Source organism: Dreissena polymorpha, chromosome 9 (assembly GCF_020536995.1).
Source record: "Dreissena polymorpha isolate Duluth1 chromosome 9, UMN_Dpol_1.0, whole genome shotgun sequence".
NCBI lineage: Eukaryota > Metazoa > Mollusca > Bivalvia > Myida > Dreissenidae > Dreissena > Dreissena polymorpha.
Genome location: NC_068363.1, coordinates 85,143,678 through 85,164,326, shown reverse-complemented (window position 1 = coordinate 85,164,326; position 20,649 = coordinate 85,143,678). Strand labels below are relative to the sequence as shown.

At 35.1% G+C, this 20,649-nt stretch overlaps 1 protein-coding gene across 4 annotated transcripts in view; it reads right to left on the bottom strand.

Moving 5' to 3' along the window:
- Window positions 1-20,649, bottom strand: part of LOC127846688 (pregnancy zone protein-like) — a 573,673-nt gene that overhangs the window by 476,738 nt on the left and 76,286 nt on the right. For all 4 annotated transcript variants that reach the window (XM_052378170.1, XM_052378172.1, XM_052378173.1 and 1 more), the window contains exons 9-11: window positions 16,506-16,545; window positions 13,968-14,058; window positions 5,342-5,432 (exon numbers count right to left, since the gene is read on the bottom strand). In XM_052378170.1, the coding sequence (XP_052234130.1) occupies window positions 5,342-5,432; window positions 13,968-14,058; window positions 16,506-16,545 (222 nt within the window). The remainder of the gene's footprint in view (window positions 1-5,341; window positions 5,433-13,967; window positions 14,059-16,505; window positions 16,546-20,649) is intronic.

The following is a 20,649-nucleotide window of genomic DNA, read 5'->3' as shown; positions in this document are numbered from 1 at the left end:
CTGAACAAAAAAACAGTTGGGCGTTACCTCGATAATATTGTTTGTGTGTTAGTACATTAAATATGTTTTGTCTTAAAATATATAGATAATTGTATCAGAATAAAATATACATGTATATGGCTCCAAGCCAACAATATCTTGGAAACAACCATTGTTTAATCAGTGGATAAATATATATCATTTTTATGAAAGTAAATTCATTGCCAAAAATCTGACATCCTTATAGATCCCACTAGTTTTGCCAGCAAACCCTTCTAAATCCCCCCCCCAGTGTGTTGTTCCATATAATGTCCATGAGTAACTATAAGCTGGTTGTCATATATGACTGATGTTTTATTAACATTGAAGAGCTAAAATTATTTCAAATTTAAAATACATAAATTCACTGCAGTTTTACATACTATATATTTTTGTCAACTCAAAAGAAGATCTATATTTTGCAAAAGAAGCTTTAGCATCCAACAGCTTAATTAGTTTTAGAGAACTTTTTGATCTTAAAACATTGTATGGTTTCCACAATATACATGTATTTAGAACATTATATAATAGACTGTTATTGTTAATAGAACTCTATGTGTGCAAATTTACAGCGGTTTCCCCATTAATGAAAAGCCTGAGAATGCAATTCAAAAAATTCTGAACTAATGACAAATTAGCCTTATTTTACTTATAAACACACTGTTACTGTGTTTGTCAAAAAGCCTTATATGCTATTCTACCAGCTTTGTCTATAATCTTCATATGCATCATATAAAATTAAATAACCATAAACTGTATGCTTGTTTGAATTTCTGAAAATCCACCCTCCCCTTTTATTTTTGGTTCACCAAGTATTACAAAAGTAAATTTGTGTGTATCATAAAACTAACAGTTTAGTGACAAAAAATCGCTCAATTGATGTCCTATCTTAGCTTTATGTCCTTAGTTTGCTGGAGTTTGAAGTCCTTAGTTTGCTGGAGTTTGATGTCCTTAGTTTGCTGGAGTTTGATGTCCTTAGTTTGATGGAGTTTGATGTCCTTAGTTTGCTGGAGTTTGATGTCCTCTTCCACACATCATTAAGAGTTCATTAAAAATATACGTTTACAAGAGTCTTCATAACTATCATAGCATAGAAAGACTTTTGACAAGGATTATAATGTCATGTCATTCTTGCATGTTTATGTATGGATTAGCATAGTTTGGCAATTAAAATTCGAAACATGCTATTTACCTTCATTTTTGTTGAATTATGTGTTACATCCATTGGTATTACATAAAATATTATTCCATATATAAGTATTTTCAAATGGGTAAAATTGAAATTTGTAAATCGAAAAGTATTGTTTCGTGGTTCACAAATGACAAAATCAAGCCACAAATAGACTGTTTCTTGTGTAAATCCTTTGTACTTATTAAAAGCATGCATTATTAAGACCTCATGTAGAATGTCACATCATTCTTCCTCCTGGAAAACATGGGCTTTAATATAAGAATGCTTAATAAAAACTTTGTAGGTCATATGAGACAACTGATTCTTAGATATTTACTTCTGGATACAAAAATCGGTAGAGCAAAAAACTGTGGAAACTTTTTTGCTCTTAATGAAAAACAAGTTGTTTACGCTGTATCTAATACGCAAATGTTGTTGAGATACTGGTCAGCATGTATCTCTGACTTTATCAGGTATTGTATACACCTTGAATGGGGACTGTCCGCCTAGCGACCGGGAGGTCATGGGTTCGATCCCCACCGTGAGAGCGTTCTTTAGATTTCCCCCAAAGACACCAAGTACTGGTTCTAGGCCCAGGAAACGGACTCGAGAGCGTTTATATAAGCCTAAGGCTTTCGATGCAATCGAGCTAAAATAAATAGGTTTAAACTAAATGGGGACTGTGTATCCAGCAGCCTGAGCATTGATTGGCTGATACGATTACTAAAAAGAAAGTGATGTCCAGATTGTTTGGCTTCATTGTGCATCACATTCACGCATGTGTAATGCAACAAACTGGATTTATGAATGACAGATAACACATAAAACTTAAGAGGGTGAAACAGCAGACTCGCAATATATTAAAAATTGTTATATAACAGACTGCCATATAACGGAGTTGAAGTTTATTTGTATCTATTGTAATTTCAATGTAATCTGCAGATAAGGTCACTCAATCTTTGAAATATACATCTTAAAGACATAGGCTTGTACGACAGTCTTAAATTAACAATCGATTAAATGAGGCATTTAACAATCATTTGTATTTAATTCTTGTTAGTTAAGATTGTCTCAGAAAGATAAGCCTTCTATTTGATCTTTGACCTTAATATTCAATTGAAAATACATCCATGCTATTGACACAGTGATGCTCTAGACAAAATTTGACCCGTACTTCTGCCAGCCATGTGATTGGAAAATGAAAACTTGATGTTATCTTAACATTTAAAATCTTAAATCTAAACACTGATCTTGACTATCCGCCTTGTACTTAACAGTCTCTTGCCTACAAAGTGATTCAAATTAATCCAAGCTGGACAAATTTATACTCCAGGAAAAGATTGATTTTTGTTCTTTTTCAAAATTTAGAGGCATCTTTTATCAAGCATGAATTACCAAATTATAATTTGTATTCAAGGAGTCAAGAGAAGGTAAGTTTCTTCAATGACCACTACATGACCGTAACCATTTCCCACATTAAACTGAAATCTTCACCATAAGTATTGTTTACGTTAAAAATCCATTTTCATGTTACAAACATGTGTCTGAATGTAGACAGTTATTTTTTATATACACCTTCAAAGAAAAAGGGATTATACAAGTATAAAAAAGCATTTCAAGAAAAAGAGTGTGCCAAATTTGCAAATCAATTGTTTAATTAGCAATTTTCTTGCATTTGTATCAATTATCTCAGTCTTATTCTTAAATGCTAATGTGAGGAATGCACTAAATTTAAACAACACAATGTTACCTCCTTAATAAGTACCTTATGGTAAGATATTATTGCATTGGCTGTAATGACTTTTTAATATTCATACCATCTGCTGCAATCATATATTTAACAATAAATAATAATTTGATATTAGTCTCCATTTTAATCATTGTATGTTTATTGTTGGCATTCTGTTGTGAAAGTTGTGGATAAAAACAAGAATTTCTCTCTTGATTGAGTTTCTGGAGATGAATTGTTTGCTATTTTTGATACTCACAGGTTGTTTTTTTAAAGCAATTTTAATATCAGTAGGAGTTGTTAAATGGTGCCCATGGTGTGATTTTATTGCTCTCACAATGTAAACACATGATAACAAATTGAACCCTTCCTTGTTGAAGTCAATGTCTTTGAAAAGAAACACTAGCTCTTGAAAGCGCAATTACAACATTAAAAACACTAGCTCTTGAAAGCGCAATTACAACATTAGAAACACTAGCTCTTGAAAGCGCAATTACAACATTAGAAACACTAGCTCTTGAAAGCGCAATTACAACATTAGAAACACTAGCTCTTGAAAGCGCAATTACAACATTAGAAACACTAGCTCTTGAAAGCGCAATTACAACATTAGAAACACTAGCTCTTGAAAGCGCAATTACAACATTAGAAACACTAGCTCTTGAAAGCGCAATTACAACATTAGAAACACTAGCTCTTGAAAGCGCAATTACAACATTAGAAACACTAGCTCTTGAAAGCGCAATTACAACATTAGAAACACTAGCTCTTGAAAGCGCAATTACAACATTAGAAACACTAGCTCTTGAAAGCGCAATTACAACATTAGAAACACTAGCTCTTGAAAGTGCAATTACAACATTAGAAACACTAGCTCTTGAAAGCGCAATTACAACATTAGAAACACTAGCTCTTGAAAGCGCAATTACAACATTAGAAACACTAGCTCTTGAAAGTGCAATTACAACATTAGAAACACTAGCTCTTGAAAGTGCAATTACAACATTAGAAACACTAGCTCTTGAAAGCACAATTACAACATTAGAAATTTCCAAGTCTAAGAACTAACCATACAATTTTCAAGCATAATAGTATAACATTTTATTAATCAGAACTCTTTCTGACAGTAAACCTTTCATAGCTGATGTCTATATTTTTTATTTATTTAATATTGCACTAATTTGTGTGGTATTTCATGGGTCCTTCCAACACATAATTAAATTTTTACATATCAAATGTTACCAAAAGTCCATCAATTAACATTTAGAAAATTGTCTGATATTACAAATGCACAATATTTCATGGAAACAAATAGTAACTTATTTTTTACAATGCTAAATATTAGTTATTCCTATGCAAACATATCACAAGCTATAAAAAATACATAAAGTATACAAAGGAAAAAACAACTTATTTTGTGTGGAACACATCCAGATTGCCTTTAAACACAGAAGTGAATCTTGCTCAAGTGTAGAAAGACTTTATTTCAAAAACATCCCTCAACCAATGCAAATAAAGCTATGTATGATTTATGCAACCAATAAGCGCACTTAATTGTGAAACTTTATATTATTATTATTGCACCCAAAACATTAAAGGGGCTTGATAACAGATTTTGAAATGTTTTGAATTTTGTTAATTGGAAGCTTTAAATGGAGAAATGTTAACATCGGAACTTAAAAGCTCCAGAAAAAAAAAAAAAAATATAGAAAAAAAAAAGTTATCAAAACCTAGGCTAAAACCACTGACCCTTTGTGTAAAATCTAAATCTTTAAGCACTTGGCCATTTGTGAAGACACACATCTTGTGAAGTTGTTTACTTTATATACGCAATCCAGGTAGTGTCACAAAATATTACTATAACAACAGCAATCTCCAAAGTATTCAAATGTTTCGCATTTGTAACGTTTTATAATTTTCAGGTTTTTAAATTGTCAAAGGATGGATATAATGGCTATTTTAGAGCATGGTTAATGTACAGTATAATTGTTTCCTCCCAAATTACAATTACAACCAAAAATTGTACATCTGAAACCATTTTTTTCAAAAATGTCAATTAACAAAACTGTGAACAGGTCCCTTTAACCATCCAGACCATAATCTTTTTAAAACAGAAAATGATTTCTACAACAAAGCCTTGATCAATTGGCTCATTTACATAAACAAGTTAAAATGATGAAAGTAATTTTAAAGAGCAAACAATTCATTCTAGCAGCGAAAGTGGGATATGCTGACGTTTTATTTTTCTTAAATTATTGACAAACATTGCATATATTGACGAATTATGTTCTCCATGGAAATTGGTGACTTTGGTTTTTTATATGTACTCATGTTCTTGTGGATCATTTTTGTGACTTATTATTCATATGCATATGAACATTCATAGCAGACCAATATAAGTGTCATCAGAATAAAACACTTACATCATCAACTTTGACGACTTCAACAGCATTCAGGCTTGTCCCGAACACCTTGATTGACAGTCGGCCTTGTACCTGCTTGCCAAATGTGTACCTGCAGGGAGAACTAGAAATGGCGCGGCAGAGGCCGACGCGTATCCCCACGCCGAATGTTTGACCTAGGTGTGCCCCAGGGTTGGTAATGGGGCCATGCATAGCTGAGATTGACCGTATTGTCATAAGAGAAGTTCATCATCAATTAGAAGTGAATTGGTGTAGAAATGAAGAAGTTATAGTAAAAGGCAATTTTGGGTGGGTGTGACATATGTGGGCAGGGCGCCCCAGGGTTGGTAATTGTGCCATGCATAGTTGAGATTGACCGTATTGTCATAAGAGAGGTTCAGTATCAATTTGAAGTGAATCGGTGTAGAAATGAAGAAATTATAGTAAAAGGCAATTTTGGGTGGGTGTGGTCTATGTGGGCGGGGCGCCCCAGGGTTGGTAATGGGGCCATGCATAGTTGAGATTGACTGTATTGTCATAAGAGAAGTTCAATATCAATTTGAAGTGAATCGGTGTAGAAATGAAGAAATTATAGTAAAGGCAATTTTGGGTGGGTGTGGTCTATGTGGGCGGGGCCCCAGGGTTGGTTATGGGGCCATGCATAGTTGAGATTGACCCTAATGTCATAAGAGAAGTTCAGTATCAATTTGAAGTGAATTGGTGTAGAAATGAAAAAATTATAGTAAATGGAATTTTTTGGTGGGTGTGGCCTATGTGGGCGGGCGCCCCAGGGTTGGGATTGGGGCCATGCATAGTTGAGATTGACCCTAATGTCATAACAAAAGTTCAGTATCAATTTGAAGTGAATCCGTGTAGAAATGAAAAAATTATAGTAAATGGAAATTTTTGGTGGGTGTGGCCTATGTGGGCGGGGCGCCCCAGGGTTGGGAATGGGGCCATGCATGGTTGAGATTGACCGTATTGTCATAGGTGAGGTCCAGTATCAATTTGAAGTGAATCGGTGTAGAAATAAAGAAGTAAATGTAAAATAACCTAAAAAAATGAGTGATAATTTCTGACGCGGCCCCACCCCAACCCCTATAACTTTTGACCCAGGGGTCAGATCAAAATTCCAAATAGTGCAGGGTCGCACATATGCTCATAGCTACCATGTGTGTAAATTTCAAGGTTCTAGTGCTTTTAGTGTAGGAGGAGATAGTGGCCAGGACGGACGGACAGACGGACAGACGGACGGACAGACAGACGGACGGACGGACGGCGGAGATCACCACAATATCCCCACCTTTTTTTCAAAAAGCGTGGGGATAATAAGAGAAAGTGAACAAACAAGGAGAATAATATGCAATTTGGTCCTCAGTCTATTGATTGCCAATAAGAGAACAAGGATATCAGTAAAACTGATGGATGTTCCCCCATGATGCTTTGTCGATCTATGGGTTAATTGTGTGGAAAAAAGTGTGACCTTGAGAAAATCAATTTTTAGCCTTGGTGACCTTGACCCAAGTGACATCAAACCTCAACAATAGGTAGAGGTCCATGCAAGGTACCTACATGCCAAATATGTAAGAGATTGGTAAAATATTGAAAGCGTTATGAGTAAGCACAGTGTGACCTTGAGAAAATCTGTTATTAGCCTCAGTGACCTTGACCTTGACCCCAGTGACCTCAAACCTCATTAAAATCTAGAGGTCCATGCAAGGTACCTACAGGAAAATGTAAAAGATTGGTAAAATATTGACGGCGCAATGAGAAACTGTAACAAAAGTGTGACCTTGAGAAAATCTATTATTAGCCTTGGTGACCTTGACCCCTGTGACCTTACACCTCATCAAAAGGTAGAGGTCAATGCAAGGTACCTACATGCCAAATATAGAAGAGATTGGTAAAATATTGAAAGCGTTATGAGTAAGCAAAGTGTGACCTTGTGAAAATCTATTATTAGCCTTGGTGACCTTGACCTTGACCCCAGTGACCTCAAACCTCATTAAAAGGTAGAGGTCCATGCAATATACCTACATGAAAATTATGTAAGAGATTGGTAAAATATTGAAGGCTCTATGAGAAACTGTAACAAAAATGTGACATTAAGAAAATCTATTATAAGCCTAGGTGACCTTGACCCCAGTGACCTTACACCTCATCAAAAGGTAGAGGTCGTTGCAAGGTACCTACATGCCAAATATGTAAGAGATCAGTAAAATATTGAAAGTGTTATGAGTAAGCAAAAAGTGACCTTGACAAAATCTATTATTAGCCTCAGAGACCTTAACCCCAGTGACCTCAAACCTCATAAAAAGGTAGAGGTCCATGCAAGGTACCTACATGCCAAATATGTAAGTGATCGGTAAAATATTGAAGGCGCTATGAGAAACTGTAACAAAAGTGTGACCTTGAGAAAATCTATTATAAGCTTGGGTGACCTTGACCCCAGTGACCTCAAACCTCATCAAAAGGAAGAGGTCAATGCAATGTACCAACACGCCCAATATGTAAGAGATCAGTAAAATATTGAAGGCATTATGAGTAAGTAAAGTGTGACCTTGAGAAAAACTATTATTAGCCTTGGTGACCTTGATCCAAGTGACCTCAAACCTCATAAAAAGGTAGAGGTCTATGCAAAATGGACCAAAACACAAAACTTAACAGAAATTTCAATTTTTCTAAGTATAAAAGGGGCCATAATGCTGTCAAAATGCCAGTCACATAACTTTGCCTGCACAGTCCCCTTATGATAGTTAGTAAGTGTTGCAAGCATGAAAGCAATAGCTTTGATACTTTAGGAATAAGGTGGACCTTAACACAAAACCAAATTTTCAATTTTCTTAAGGGGCATTACTTTAAAAATAAGGCTGACAGAGTTATGCACCTTGACCTACACAATTGTATTGTTGTCATAAAGAAGTATTTCCAAGTTTGAGTTAATTATCTTTGAGAGTGTTAAAGTTATTTGACTTAATAAAAAAACTTTAACCAACGGCGTCGCCAACAGCGACGCCAGCATAAGTAGCATAGCACTCATTTTTCTTCCAAAATTCGAGCTAAAAAGATAGAGGTCCATGCAAGGTAACTACATGCCACATATGTAAGAGTTCAGTAAGATGTTGCAGGCGCTATGAGAAACTGTAACAAAAGTATGACCTTGAGAAAATCTATTATTCCCCTCAGTGACCTTGACCCCAGTGACCTCAAACCTCATCTAAAGGTAGAGGTCCATGCAAGGTACCTACATGCCAAATATTTAAGAAATCTGTAAAATATTGAAGGCGTTATGAGAAACTAATTAAACAAGATGTGTTTGTGAAACACAATGTCCCCCTTTATGATGTTTGACCTTGTAGGATGACCTTGACATTGTGAAGGATGACCTTGACCTTGACCTTTCACCACTCAAAATGTGCAGCTCCATGAGATACACATGCATGCCAAATATCAAGTTGCTATCTTCAATATTGCAAAAGTATTCATAAAATAAGCGATTTGGGCCACATATATTTGACCTCTGACCTTGAAGGATGACCTTGACCTTGACCTTTCACCACTCAAAATGTGCAGCTCCATGACATGCACATGCATGCCAAATATCAAGTTGCTATCTTCAATATTGCAAAAGTATTTATAAAATAAGCGATTAGGGCCACATTTATTTGACCTCTGACCTTGAAGGATGACCTTGACCTTGACCTTTCACCACTCAAAATGTGCAGCTCCATGAGATACACATGCATGCCAAATATCAAGTTGCTATCATCAATATTGCAAAAGTATTCATAAAATGAGCGATTTTGGCCACATATATTTGACCTCTGACCTTGAAGGATGACCTTGACCTTGACCTTTCACCACTCAAAATGTGCAGCTTCATGAGATACACATGCATGCCAAATATGAAGTTGCTATCTTCAATATAGCAAAAGTTATTGCAAAATGTTAAAGTTGGCGCAAACAGACAGACCAACAGACCAACAGACAGACCAACAGACCAACAGACAGGGCAAAAACAATATGTCCCCCACTACTATAGTGGGGGACATAAAAAGTGTGACGGAAGGAAGTAAGGAACAAGAGGGCCTGAAAGGCCCAAAGTCGATCACCTGAGATAAAAAACAAGAGCACCGCATAACGGGTTCCACCCTCGGCTTTTTTTTTTTAGAGGTCACAGTGACCTTTACCTTTGACCTAGTGACCCAACAAGAGATGTGTTCGTCAGAAACACATTTCCCCCTTCTGCACCACTTTGAAATGAAATTTCTATTTATCATTCGGCAGGTATAGAAATCATCTCCCTTTAAAGCTTATTACTTCCCTTGGATTTTGTCCAATGCAACCGGGGGGGGGGGGGGGGGGGGGGGGGTCTGTAGACAGTCAAAAATGACCAAGTCAGGCATCTGATTGACAACCAAGGCCTGTGGTTTATAAAAGAGATCATAGCCATAGTTGATCATGTATCTATGGACATAAGTCCACAGGTATGTAATGAACACTACTATTTACTGTGAAAAGAACTTTTCTTGGCAAGGAAATATATAATATGAGATTTATAATTATATAAATTGCTTCCCTTGAAAATAATTGTCTCTAACAAATCTCTATTTTTAGTAGCAAATAATTAAAAGCCACTACCGTGACTGTAGATTCACCACTCAAAATGTGCAGCTCTATGAGATACACATGCATGCCAAATATATAAAGTGGCTATGTTCAATTGAATAATTATCTCCCTATAAAGCTTATTACTTCCCTTAAATGTGAATTTTTTACTGTAGACCTTGAAGGATGACCTTGACGTTGACCTTTTACCACAATGTGTTTTTGTCAGAAACACAATGCCCTCTTCTGCGCCGCTTTGATTTATTTAACAACAAGAGGGCCTGAAAGGCCCAAAGTCGCTCACCTGAGATAACAAGATATTATTGGGACAAATCTTTTGACCAAGTTTCACGAAGATCGGAAAATAAATGTGGCCTCTAGAGTGTAAACAAGGTTTTACTATAGCCATATAAGGAAAAATGCCCCGCCCCCTGGCAGCCATGTTTTTCAACCAACCGGCATCATTTTTGAACTCGTCCAAGATATTATCGGGATGAATCTTCTGACTAAGTTTCATGAAGATCGGACAATAAATGTGGAATCTAGAGTGTTAACAAGATTTGATTAGTCATATTTAGCCATTTAAGGACCAATGCCCAGCCCCTTGGCAGCCATGTTTTTCAAGCAAACATAACCATTTTAGAACTCATCCAAGATATCATTGAGACCAATCTTCTGATTAAATTTCATGAAGATTGGACGATAAATGTGGCCTCTAGAGTGTTCACAAGGTTTTACTATAGCCATTTATTGCCATTTAAGGAAAAATGCCACGCCCCTTGGCAGCCATGTTTTTCAAGCAAAGGTATCTATTTTTGAACTCATCCAAGATATCATACAGACCAATCTTCTGACCAAATTTCATGAAGATTGGACAATAAATTTGGCCTCTAGAGTGTTAACAAGGTTTTACTATAGCCATATAAGGAAAACTGCCCCGCCCCCTGGCAGCCATTGTTTTTTCACTGATCTGGACCATTTCGAACTCTTCTGAGATATCAATGAAACCAATGTTTTGACCAAGGTTCATGATGATTTGGCAAAAATTTTGACTTCTAGAGTGTTCACCAGGTTTCTCCATAGCCATATAAGGAATACTGCCCCACCCCCTGGTGGCCATGTTTTTCAACGGACGGGAACCAATTTTGAACTCAACAAACATATCATTTAGACAAACATTTTGACAAAGTAACATGAAGATTGGGCATCAAATGTGACTTCTACAGTGTTCACAAGGTTTTTCTTTTTTTTGACCTAGTAACCTAGTTTTTGACCCAGCATGACCCAGTTTCGAACTCAGTCGAGGTATCAATGGGACAAATATTCTGACCCGATTTCATGAAGATCAGACAATAAATGTGGCCTCTAGAGTGTTCACAAGGCAAAATTTTGAGGACACACGACGGACGATGGACAAAAGGCGATCACAAAAGCTCACCATGAGCATGTTGTACTCAGGTGAGCTAATAAACTTTAAAAAGAGCAATTCTGTAAATTATTGACAAACATTGCAAGTACCTTACAGGAAAATTAATAACATACATACTAATACAAAATCAAGCCATTTCAGTGAAATTATTTGCAGCTAAATGTGCTATTTATAACACATTCTTGCATTGGTATCGACCTCACTGATAGTGTATCTAATAACTATCTTATTAAAGTTGAAGATGTATAACTGCTTTTTATAACCCTTCAAATTTATTACATGAACGTTTGATTCAATTGCGTTCTTGACTTTATTATAAACATCGGGAAGGTTTACTTGCCAGTCCCTTTGATGTTGTAAATAATCCACAATTATTACTGCTTTTATGATCCAATGCCTTTTTTTATGGAAATAAATTATTAAAGTCTTAATTATTGTTTGTTTTTTTGTAATTTTGATAAACTTAAGTCAAAATGTTTAGGGAAAATAAACAAAGAAATAATGAAGATTTTTCTATATTAATATAATGTGACAGCTTATAATATAATGAAAATAATTTCAATTATGACATAAGGACATTTTCTTTTACCTACAACACAAGTCAGTAAAATATATAGTTATATGTTTACAAAAATAATTATCAATTATTGTAGTTAAATATGGGTCTTCATTCCTGCTGCATGAATTTCTGTACACAAAAAATGAAAACTTTCATAAAGTTTTGCATCAGATTTTATAAACAAATATATACATTTGCATCAGTTATTATTCAATGGCATAAACAAGGTTTTCAGATATATTTTATAATCATATAATATATCTTTGTAAAAAACAGTTATTTTAATATTATATAGCTCAAACATCATATTCAATTTCAAATTAATTGTTATTACTGGACACATTAAATTGAAATTCTGTAGGCAATTCCCATGATATTGTAAAATCATTTAACTGTTTAAATTATATGGTGTAACATTATTCTTGGACAGCCCTGGAACAAAGTTTTGTGAACAGCAGAATTTTTTAATCAAGGCAAAGTCTAGGTGGGTACACAAATTCTCTACAAATTTGCAGTAGGAAGCATTATAACGCCTTTTTTTATCTGAAAATTAACTTATTTTTCCCCTGAGGAAAGAAATTTTATAGCGTGGTGTCAAACATCTCCAACATGTTGACAGTAAAATCAGACATTTGCAATAAATATCTTACAACGCAATAATTGTATCACTTGCTAAATAAAACCAGTTGGGCGCGATATAATCAATGCAGGAAAAGAACAAAAAAGAAGAATTAGAGAGAAAGAATTTTAGCTTTGGCATTCAGTAATATTCATTGTTGTTAACATTTATCTTTTTCTAAAATAAGCATTTTGAAGAATATGTTTTTTTTTACATTATACCACAAGAAAAATATTGCAAAATCATTGAATGGTTCTATGGATTCATTTACTTAGACATCATGCAATGGACAAAAATAACAAACACAGGGAAAAAATCTTTGTTTTATATGAACTCAAATGTTGTTTGAGAGCAATCTACTTTTTTCCACAAGGGATAAGTTTAAACAAAAAGGGCATATGGGCATAAATAATTTATATAACTCACAGAAAAGTACTGGGAAAGAAACTACCAGGAATAGGATAAGAATATTTGAAAATAAGTAAACAGTGTTGGGTTTTGAAGGCATGCATACTTAAATGGAAGTTAAGAATGTTAGGGATATACAAAGTAATGTAAGAAACATAAACAAGAATGTAAGGAACATAAGGAATGAATGTAAGGAATATTCTGAATGAATGGAAGGAATATAAGGAATACATGTAAGGAATAAAAGGAAGGAATATAAGGAATTTAAGGAATAAATGTAAGGAATACAAGGTAGGAATGTAAGGAATATAAGAATGGAATGTACAGAATAGCATAGACAAATAATGGATTGTAAGGGATTAAAAATCAAAACCAAACAAAAAGGAGTAAAAACAAGCAAATTCGTTGAATTGATATCCCCAGCCATTATACTTCTGGACACAAGATATGGCTCTGGACAAACAAAAAAAGCATTTTTTCAAAATACAAAGGGCCATAACTCCGTTATTATTCGATGGTGTACAATGCCATTTGGCGTGCATCATCCTCTTATCCATATATATACTCATACCAAGTTTCAATGAAATCTGCCAAAGCACTTTCAAGATATGGCTCCGGAAACAAAAGTGCCGGACAGACGCACAGACAAACGGACGGACGGAAGGACGGACGGATGGAGAGACAGACAGAAGGACGGACAACGCCAAAACAATATCCCTCCGCCTATGGCGGGGGATAATAAATATACATAAGACATACACAAATAGAAGATTGGAGTGTAATAGGAATAGAAGTTAGCAATCTACACAATATGTTAGTAATGCAACAGACAGAAGTAAGGAAAATAACTGAAAGACAGGAATGTAAGGAATACAAGTAACAAAAAGAAGGAACAATAAAAAAGCGATGCAAGGAAAAGAGCCTTAAGGGTTCTACATAATTGAATATTTGAGGCAAAACCATGGGAAGCCTATATATATCACATCGTTTGGAAAGCCTATATATATCACATGGTGTTACTGACATTGACGATACTGATCCTGTGAGCTGCAAATCTGGGTTGTACACTGCATAGCACGGGTCACATGTAGCAGTCACTTCAAACTTCGGCAGTTCTGAAAAAGGGACACATTATTATTTAAACCATAGATGGTTTGTTCGGATTTTTATTCTCTTCTTCTTTTAATTCCATAATCATAATAATATTTGTTACATAATTGTGCTTCATCTTTGGGTATATTTACACCATAAGTCCTTTATTTAGGTTGATTTATAAAAAATATGTTATTCGGAAGAAAAAACTGGAAAGTGCTGGCTATCTCAGACAATCTCTTGTGCTAAAGCAAGTTTTGTTCTAATAGTGTGTTACCCTTGTAGCAAATTTACAAATGCCAGGATTTTCAGAGTTGTCAAAATGTTGTTGATTTTTCTGTCAGAAGAGTTAAGTTTCTTATGTAAAAAAATGCTCAGAATTTATATGTGATATATTATCATTTTAAAAGGCCATTGGCTTGAGCCAATAGACTATTGTAAAACACAAATCAGAAACACATATCACAGTCAGATGTGTGTTTCTCCAAAGATATTGATAACCATGCAGGATGTTGACAGACGTTATAGATAACATTTACAATAGGTATAATGTTTTGCAGCAGTCAATGAAAGTGTGCATTAGCACAGTGGTAGCACATCCTGACGGGTTCGAATCCTGACCATGTCTGTTTGTTTGGTTTTCAACTTTTTTTATTACTATAAAGATTACTTAAAACTATAAAAAAAGACATTAAAGAGTTGTTACCAATCATATCTAATGACATAAAAAAAGAGCAAAAATTGGCCCCTAAAAAACTTGGATGGCAACATGAGTTTGATTTAATTACGGTAGTTCCACAACTTGTTTCATATATGTCATCATTCCAATAAATATGTTCCTAACATTTTTGGCTAAATTTTTGTTTACTCAGTTTGTGTTTGTAACAAAGTGAATCTCCTCAGATATTTTATTTTGAGATCACATACGTTTTCAATGTATTTATTAATGGGTATGTTATTTTAAATAGTTTTAATGGAAAAATAATTTTCTTGTTTCTTGCATAAGACAGTCAAGATTTTTTAGGGCTGTAATATTGTTTAATTTTGTGACGGCAAACATATACCTCAAGCTCCCTGATACATATATCTGATTTTCCAATTAATACAGGATGGTTTCATCACTTCTTGCTTCATTTATTTGTATTTATTCTAAAAAAAATATTCATTTTTGATAGCCATTAAGATTTTCATTCAGTCAACTGTTCTTTTAACAATTCCTTCAGCACAAAGTTCCCTGTATCTTGCAAATAGACTTTCAACGCTGTCAGTGTTAAAAGTTTTGGTATACTATAAACATGTGCGACATGGGCCCAGAGACCTACTTGAGACCCACAGGATCTAACCTATCAGAATCATCATTATCATCATCAGCATCATTAACAAAAACAACTTCATAATCACATCACCATAGTTTGTTTTCAATGGTTGTTATCATGTTCAGAATGCTTCAGAAAGCAGCAACTTCAATACATGTTCAAAGGTTGCAATTCATGTTACTTAGCTAAACTAATTATACCAACTTACCAAGGCACACATATTTTTTCAATAGACTGGAACCATTTTCGACTCAATTAAGATATCATAAGAATAAACATTCTGAGCAAATTTTAAGAGGATTGAGCATAAAATGTGACTTTAAGTGAGTTTCGTCCTCTGATTCTTTTGTTTAAGAGCAAACTTGAAACTATTAAAGAGATGCCTCATTTAATGATTGTGCTCTTAAAAAATTTGTTACAAACATTAAGGTCTTCATGCTCAATGCAATGTTTTTACTTTAACCCATTTATGCCTAGCGTCTAGAAAAAAGGCATTGGCAAACAGCGTAGACCCAGATGAGACGCCACATGATGCGGCGTCTCATCAGGGTGTTTGCTTAAGGGAATTTCTGTTAGAAATATTCTTAATATAGAAATAAATATACTAGACATCCCTAATTTTTTTAATAAATTGATCCAATTTAGAAGAATGGGAGAGCGCACTAGGCATAAATGGGTTAATTTTGTCGTTAGCACCAACCCTGTCAGATGCTAGGAGGCACCCAGGGGCATGTGCTAATAATTACATTTCTAGTCATTTGTTTCTATGACAGCACAGATTGTTGGAAATTTTAATCTCTGGTGATAAGTAAATATATTGTTAATGGATCACTGCTTACCAGACACATAAATGAATGTAAATAAATGTCATTTGTGTTGAAAAATACTGTAATGCCCACTTTTACGACTTTACTTCTGTTTTACATGTAAATGCCACTGCAAACCACAAATGTGCCCTTTGCTTGACAGGAAAAAAATACATAAAATACGTTAAGAAAGGCACATTTAACTTAGAGGATTTTATTACTTAACAACCTTCATGTCTACAGCTGTGATATGTTTTCTGTTGTTTGACAGACAGAATAAGTTGAATGATCAGTAGAACAAACTCTCTGTTAATTATATTATGAGAAATGTCCACCTAATATACTTACTGTATTCTTCCACACGGAAGGTCTCTTGGGTATATCCAGTCTGAAAGGCAAGTACAAAAGACATTTGATAAGGGCAAGAAGAGTACTGACTTGGGAATCATTCTGATGAATCTGTACTGAATCTCCTTGCAACATTAAAAAAAAAATTTGCACATCATATTATGCAAGCAAAAAAACTGGACGAATGGCAAAGAACAGAAAGTTAATTGAATTGTTTTCCAAAAAACAACATGATCAATAATTATAAAATTGCAAAATACATGTTAATATAATTCCACAATGAGAAAGCATTAAAATTCAGTGAAATCTTTATTATACAAGATTTGGTAAAAACGATAAGAAACGTTAATTTCAAACAGATTCACATTCATTCAAATATATCGCATTTCATTTCAATCTCTGCACCTGCCAGACAATTACAGGAAGGAGGAACCAAGTTTCTCACTTAAAAATTGGAAACACAAAAGAATTAACATCTGAGTACTGATTTTGTTCTTTTGTAAAATTAAGTTATTAATGCTTTAATAAATGGGGTAATATTGCATAGAAAAACATAAATATATCATGACTTATTTTTCAGGAGGTTTCAGTTACATGGTTGCTTCAAATGAGTAATTATATACAGTGTGTTTTAACTTCAAGTTATTGCATATTCAACAAACACTAAACAAACTGTCTGAGTACCAGAAAATGCCGTTATGAAATAAGTCAAAAATTAATATACATACTTAAATAAATTGAAGAGGATACACACAAAAAATATACACATTCCTAAAATCACACAATATACTTCATGGAAACCTGAGTGTGAGTAAATACAGCATCTGCTAGCCAATAAAAACATGATTTACATAAACGTTACACAATCAATGGTTGCATATTATAACTGATGTAGAAATGTACAACAATATAACAACAGTTGCGCATAAAACCATTTCGATTGATCTACCTGTTAATAATTTCCATACATCAACAAGTAATCACTTTTAAGCAATAGACTACCTAGTGCTTAGAAGAATAAATAAAATATAAGTCTTCAGTGAAAGCATGATCAGCTCTCTGGCTCCCTTCAGTGCTTTGATGATGACTTAGCACCAAATTATTCCAAGCAAATGAGGCTAGCGAGTTCCCATTAATATGCTTCTAAAGGTGGTTTTCAAAAGCACCTTGCAGAAATGAGACTCCAAAGTTTAAACTAGAATTACAATATTAGACCAGACATTCAGCTGTGAGAAGGCAACTTTTACAACTTCTGAACAGTTCTATATTTAATACATTAGTTCTACACTTAATTCTTTACAATTAATGTACAAAACTAATTAGGGGCTGCAATATACAACGGATAGAATACATTTTCGACACAAAAAAGCACATCTAAGAAAGATGGGCTGTGGTCAGGTCTCATAGAAATCACTGAGTGCATGAAGATGCAATCTTGCTACACGATTTTTCGTCCATAATTAATGTCTCTAAGTTTAAAGACAGTATATTTTACAGCGCTATTTTACCAAATTTCGGTCCTGTTTCCAATATTTTATGACACTTCGATCACGGGGTTTCACAACCAGATTAACATCATAAAACATGGCAGGTGCATGCCTGAGGGCAACGGGCCATTACATTTTCGTTATTGGGTAAATAACCTTGTAAACCGGTATTAAACAATGGTTTTGCCTGATAGCATAAGCGTTATGACACTAACCGGGGGTAGTACCAACTAACAGTTCAATTATCTACCGCAATGGTACTAACCCTTCTCAGTAAAATAACTGTGACAAAAACTAAACGCTTCAAAGTGTGATGCACCCTATTGCAAGTTTTACGAACAATGGAAGGTGTTAGACAACAACTATCGGAAATGAACAAACAAATAAAAAATGGGGGTACGGGGAACTTGACTGACAATCACACATTTTCGGCCTTTCCGTCAAACATCGGATAAGTACCTGGAAGGCAATGGTATGAATACACATTTCGGAAGCGGTAATGCGGTCCTACCTATAATGCGCGTCAAATTGTAAGGGAAATATGTAAACAAAGCGGTAGCTTGTCAGGAATGTTTGAATTAACGAAGAAAATCGTGTATTGATGTAAGTTTTTTGAAGAAATGTGCAGAAAGTATATTAAACAAGGGCTGTTTGTAAAACATGCATGCCCCCCTATATGGGCTATAAGTTGTAGTAGCAGCCATTGTGTGAATACGTTTTTTGTCACTGTGAACGGTGGTGGTGGTGGTGGTGGTGGTGGTGGTGGTGGTGGTGGTGGTGGTGGTGGTGGTGGTGGTGGTGGTGTAGTAGTAGTAGTAGTAGTAGTAGTAGTAGTAGTAGTAGTAGTAGTAGTAGTAATAGTAGTAGTAGTAGTAGTAGTAGTAGTAGTAGTAGTAGTAGTAGTAGAAGTAGTAGTAGTAGTAGTAGTAGTAGTAGTAGTAGTAGTAGTAGAAGTAGTAGTAGTAGTAGTAGTAGTAGTAGTAGTAGTAGTAGTAGTAGTAACGAGTCATGATCAATCTACCTATGAAGTTTCATGATCCTAGGCAAAAGCGTTCTTGAGTTATCATCCGAAAACCATTTTACTATTTCAGGTCACCGTGACCTTGACCTTTGACCTAGTGACCTCAAAAACAATAGGGGTCATCTGCAAGTCATGATCAATCTACCTATGAAGTTTCATGATCCTAGGTGTATGCGTTCTTGAGTTATCATCCGGAAACCATTTTACTATTTCGGGTCACCGTGACCTTGACCTTTGACCTAGTGACCTCAAAATTGATAGGGGTCATCTGCGAGTCATGATCAATCTACCCATGAAGTTTCATGATCCTAGGCGTATGCGTTCTTGAGTTATCATCCGGAAACCATATTACTATTTTGGGTCACCGTGACCTTGACCTTTGACCTAGTGACCTCAAAATTGATAGGGGTCATCTGCGAGTCATGATCAATCTACCCATGAAGTTTCATGATCCTAGGCGTATGCGTTCTTGAGTTATCATCCGGAAACCATTTTACTATTTCGGGTCACCGTGACCTTGACCTTTGACCCAGTGACCTCAAAATCAATAGGGGTCATCTGCGAGTCATTATCAATCTACCCATGAAGTTTCATGATCCTAAGCGTATGCGTTCTTGAGTTATCATCCGAAAACCATTTTACTATTTCGGGTCACCGTGACCTTGACCTTTGACCTAGTGACCTCAAAATCAATAGAGGTCATCTGCGAGTCATGATCAATCTACCTATGAAGTTTCATGATCCTAGGCGTATGCGTTCTCGAGTTATCATACGACAACCACCTGGTGGACGGACCGACCGACCGACCTACCGACCTACCGACCGACCGACCGACCGACCGACATGAGCAAAGCAATATACCCCCTCTTCTTCGAAGGGGGGCATAATAAGCAATCCTGATATTTTTCTCAGCCACATAATTGTTAATACATGTAGTTTGATGTCACAAAGTGAAAGTAGAACTGTCATAAATGACAACCTGTCAATGTGTTGTTTTTGCTAGCACGAGAGGGCGATTACACACTATGTGTTCACATTTTCACCATAGGCTTTGTCAATGACCTTTAAAATATGGGTGGCTTTGTTATTATTTATGGCTATCATGTAGTTGCATGATTGTGTATATGTTTACAATACACAAAGCATAAATAATGATATAAATATACTGATTGAGCTTATAATAATCTGAGAACTATAGCCAGGTCAATTAAGGACTTAAAATACAATTTTTTGTCCTGATTTCATGAAGACTGGACCATGCATGTCCTAGATTTCAAAATCAAGGCCCTGCAGGTCTGACACATTGGTAACAATAACGTTTCACTGTTATCAGGCTTCTGAAATTAGTTTTTATTGAACTATGTAAGGAAATCTAAATCAGGCACTGATTTTCCTTGTTTTAAAACAGTCAAAGATCAGTTGTGGCCTTTGGATAATGACCAATTTTTGCTTTAATACTTGTCACACCCTTAAAACTTTCCACACTTCTATAATAGCAAATCTAGATTTAGGTGATCTTCAATGGTACATTTCAACTTTAGCTCTGTTACAAGAGTGCTGGTAAAGTCAAGTCACATATTTAAATCTAGGCCTGAACCATTTTTGAACTCTTCCAAGATATGTCCAAATTTCATAA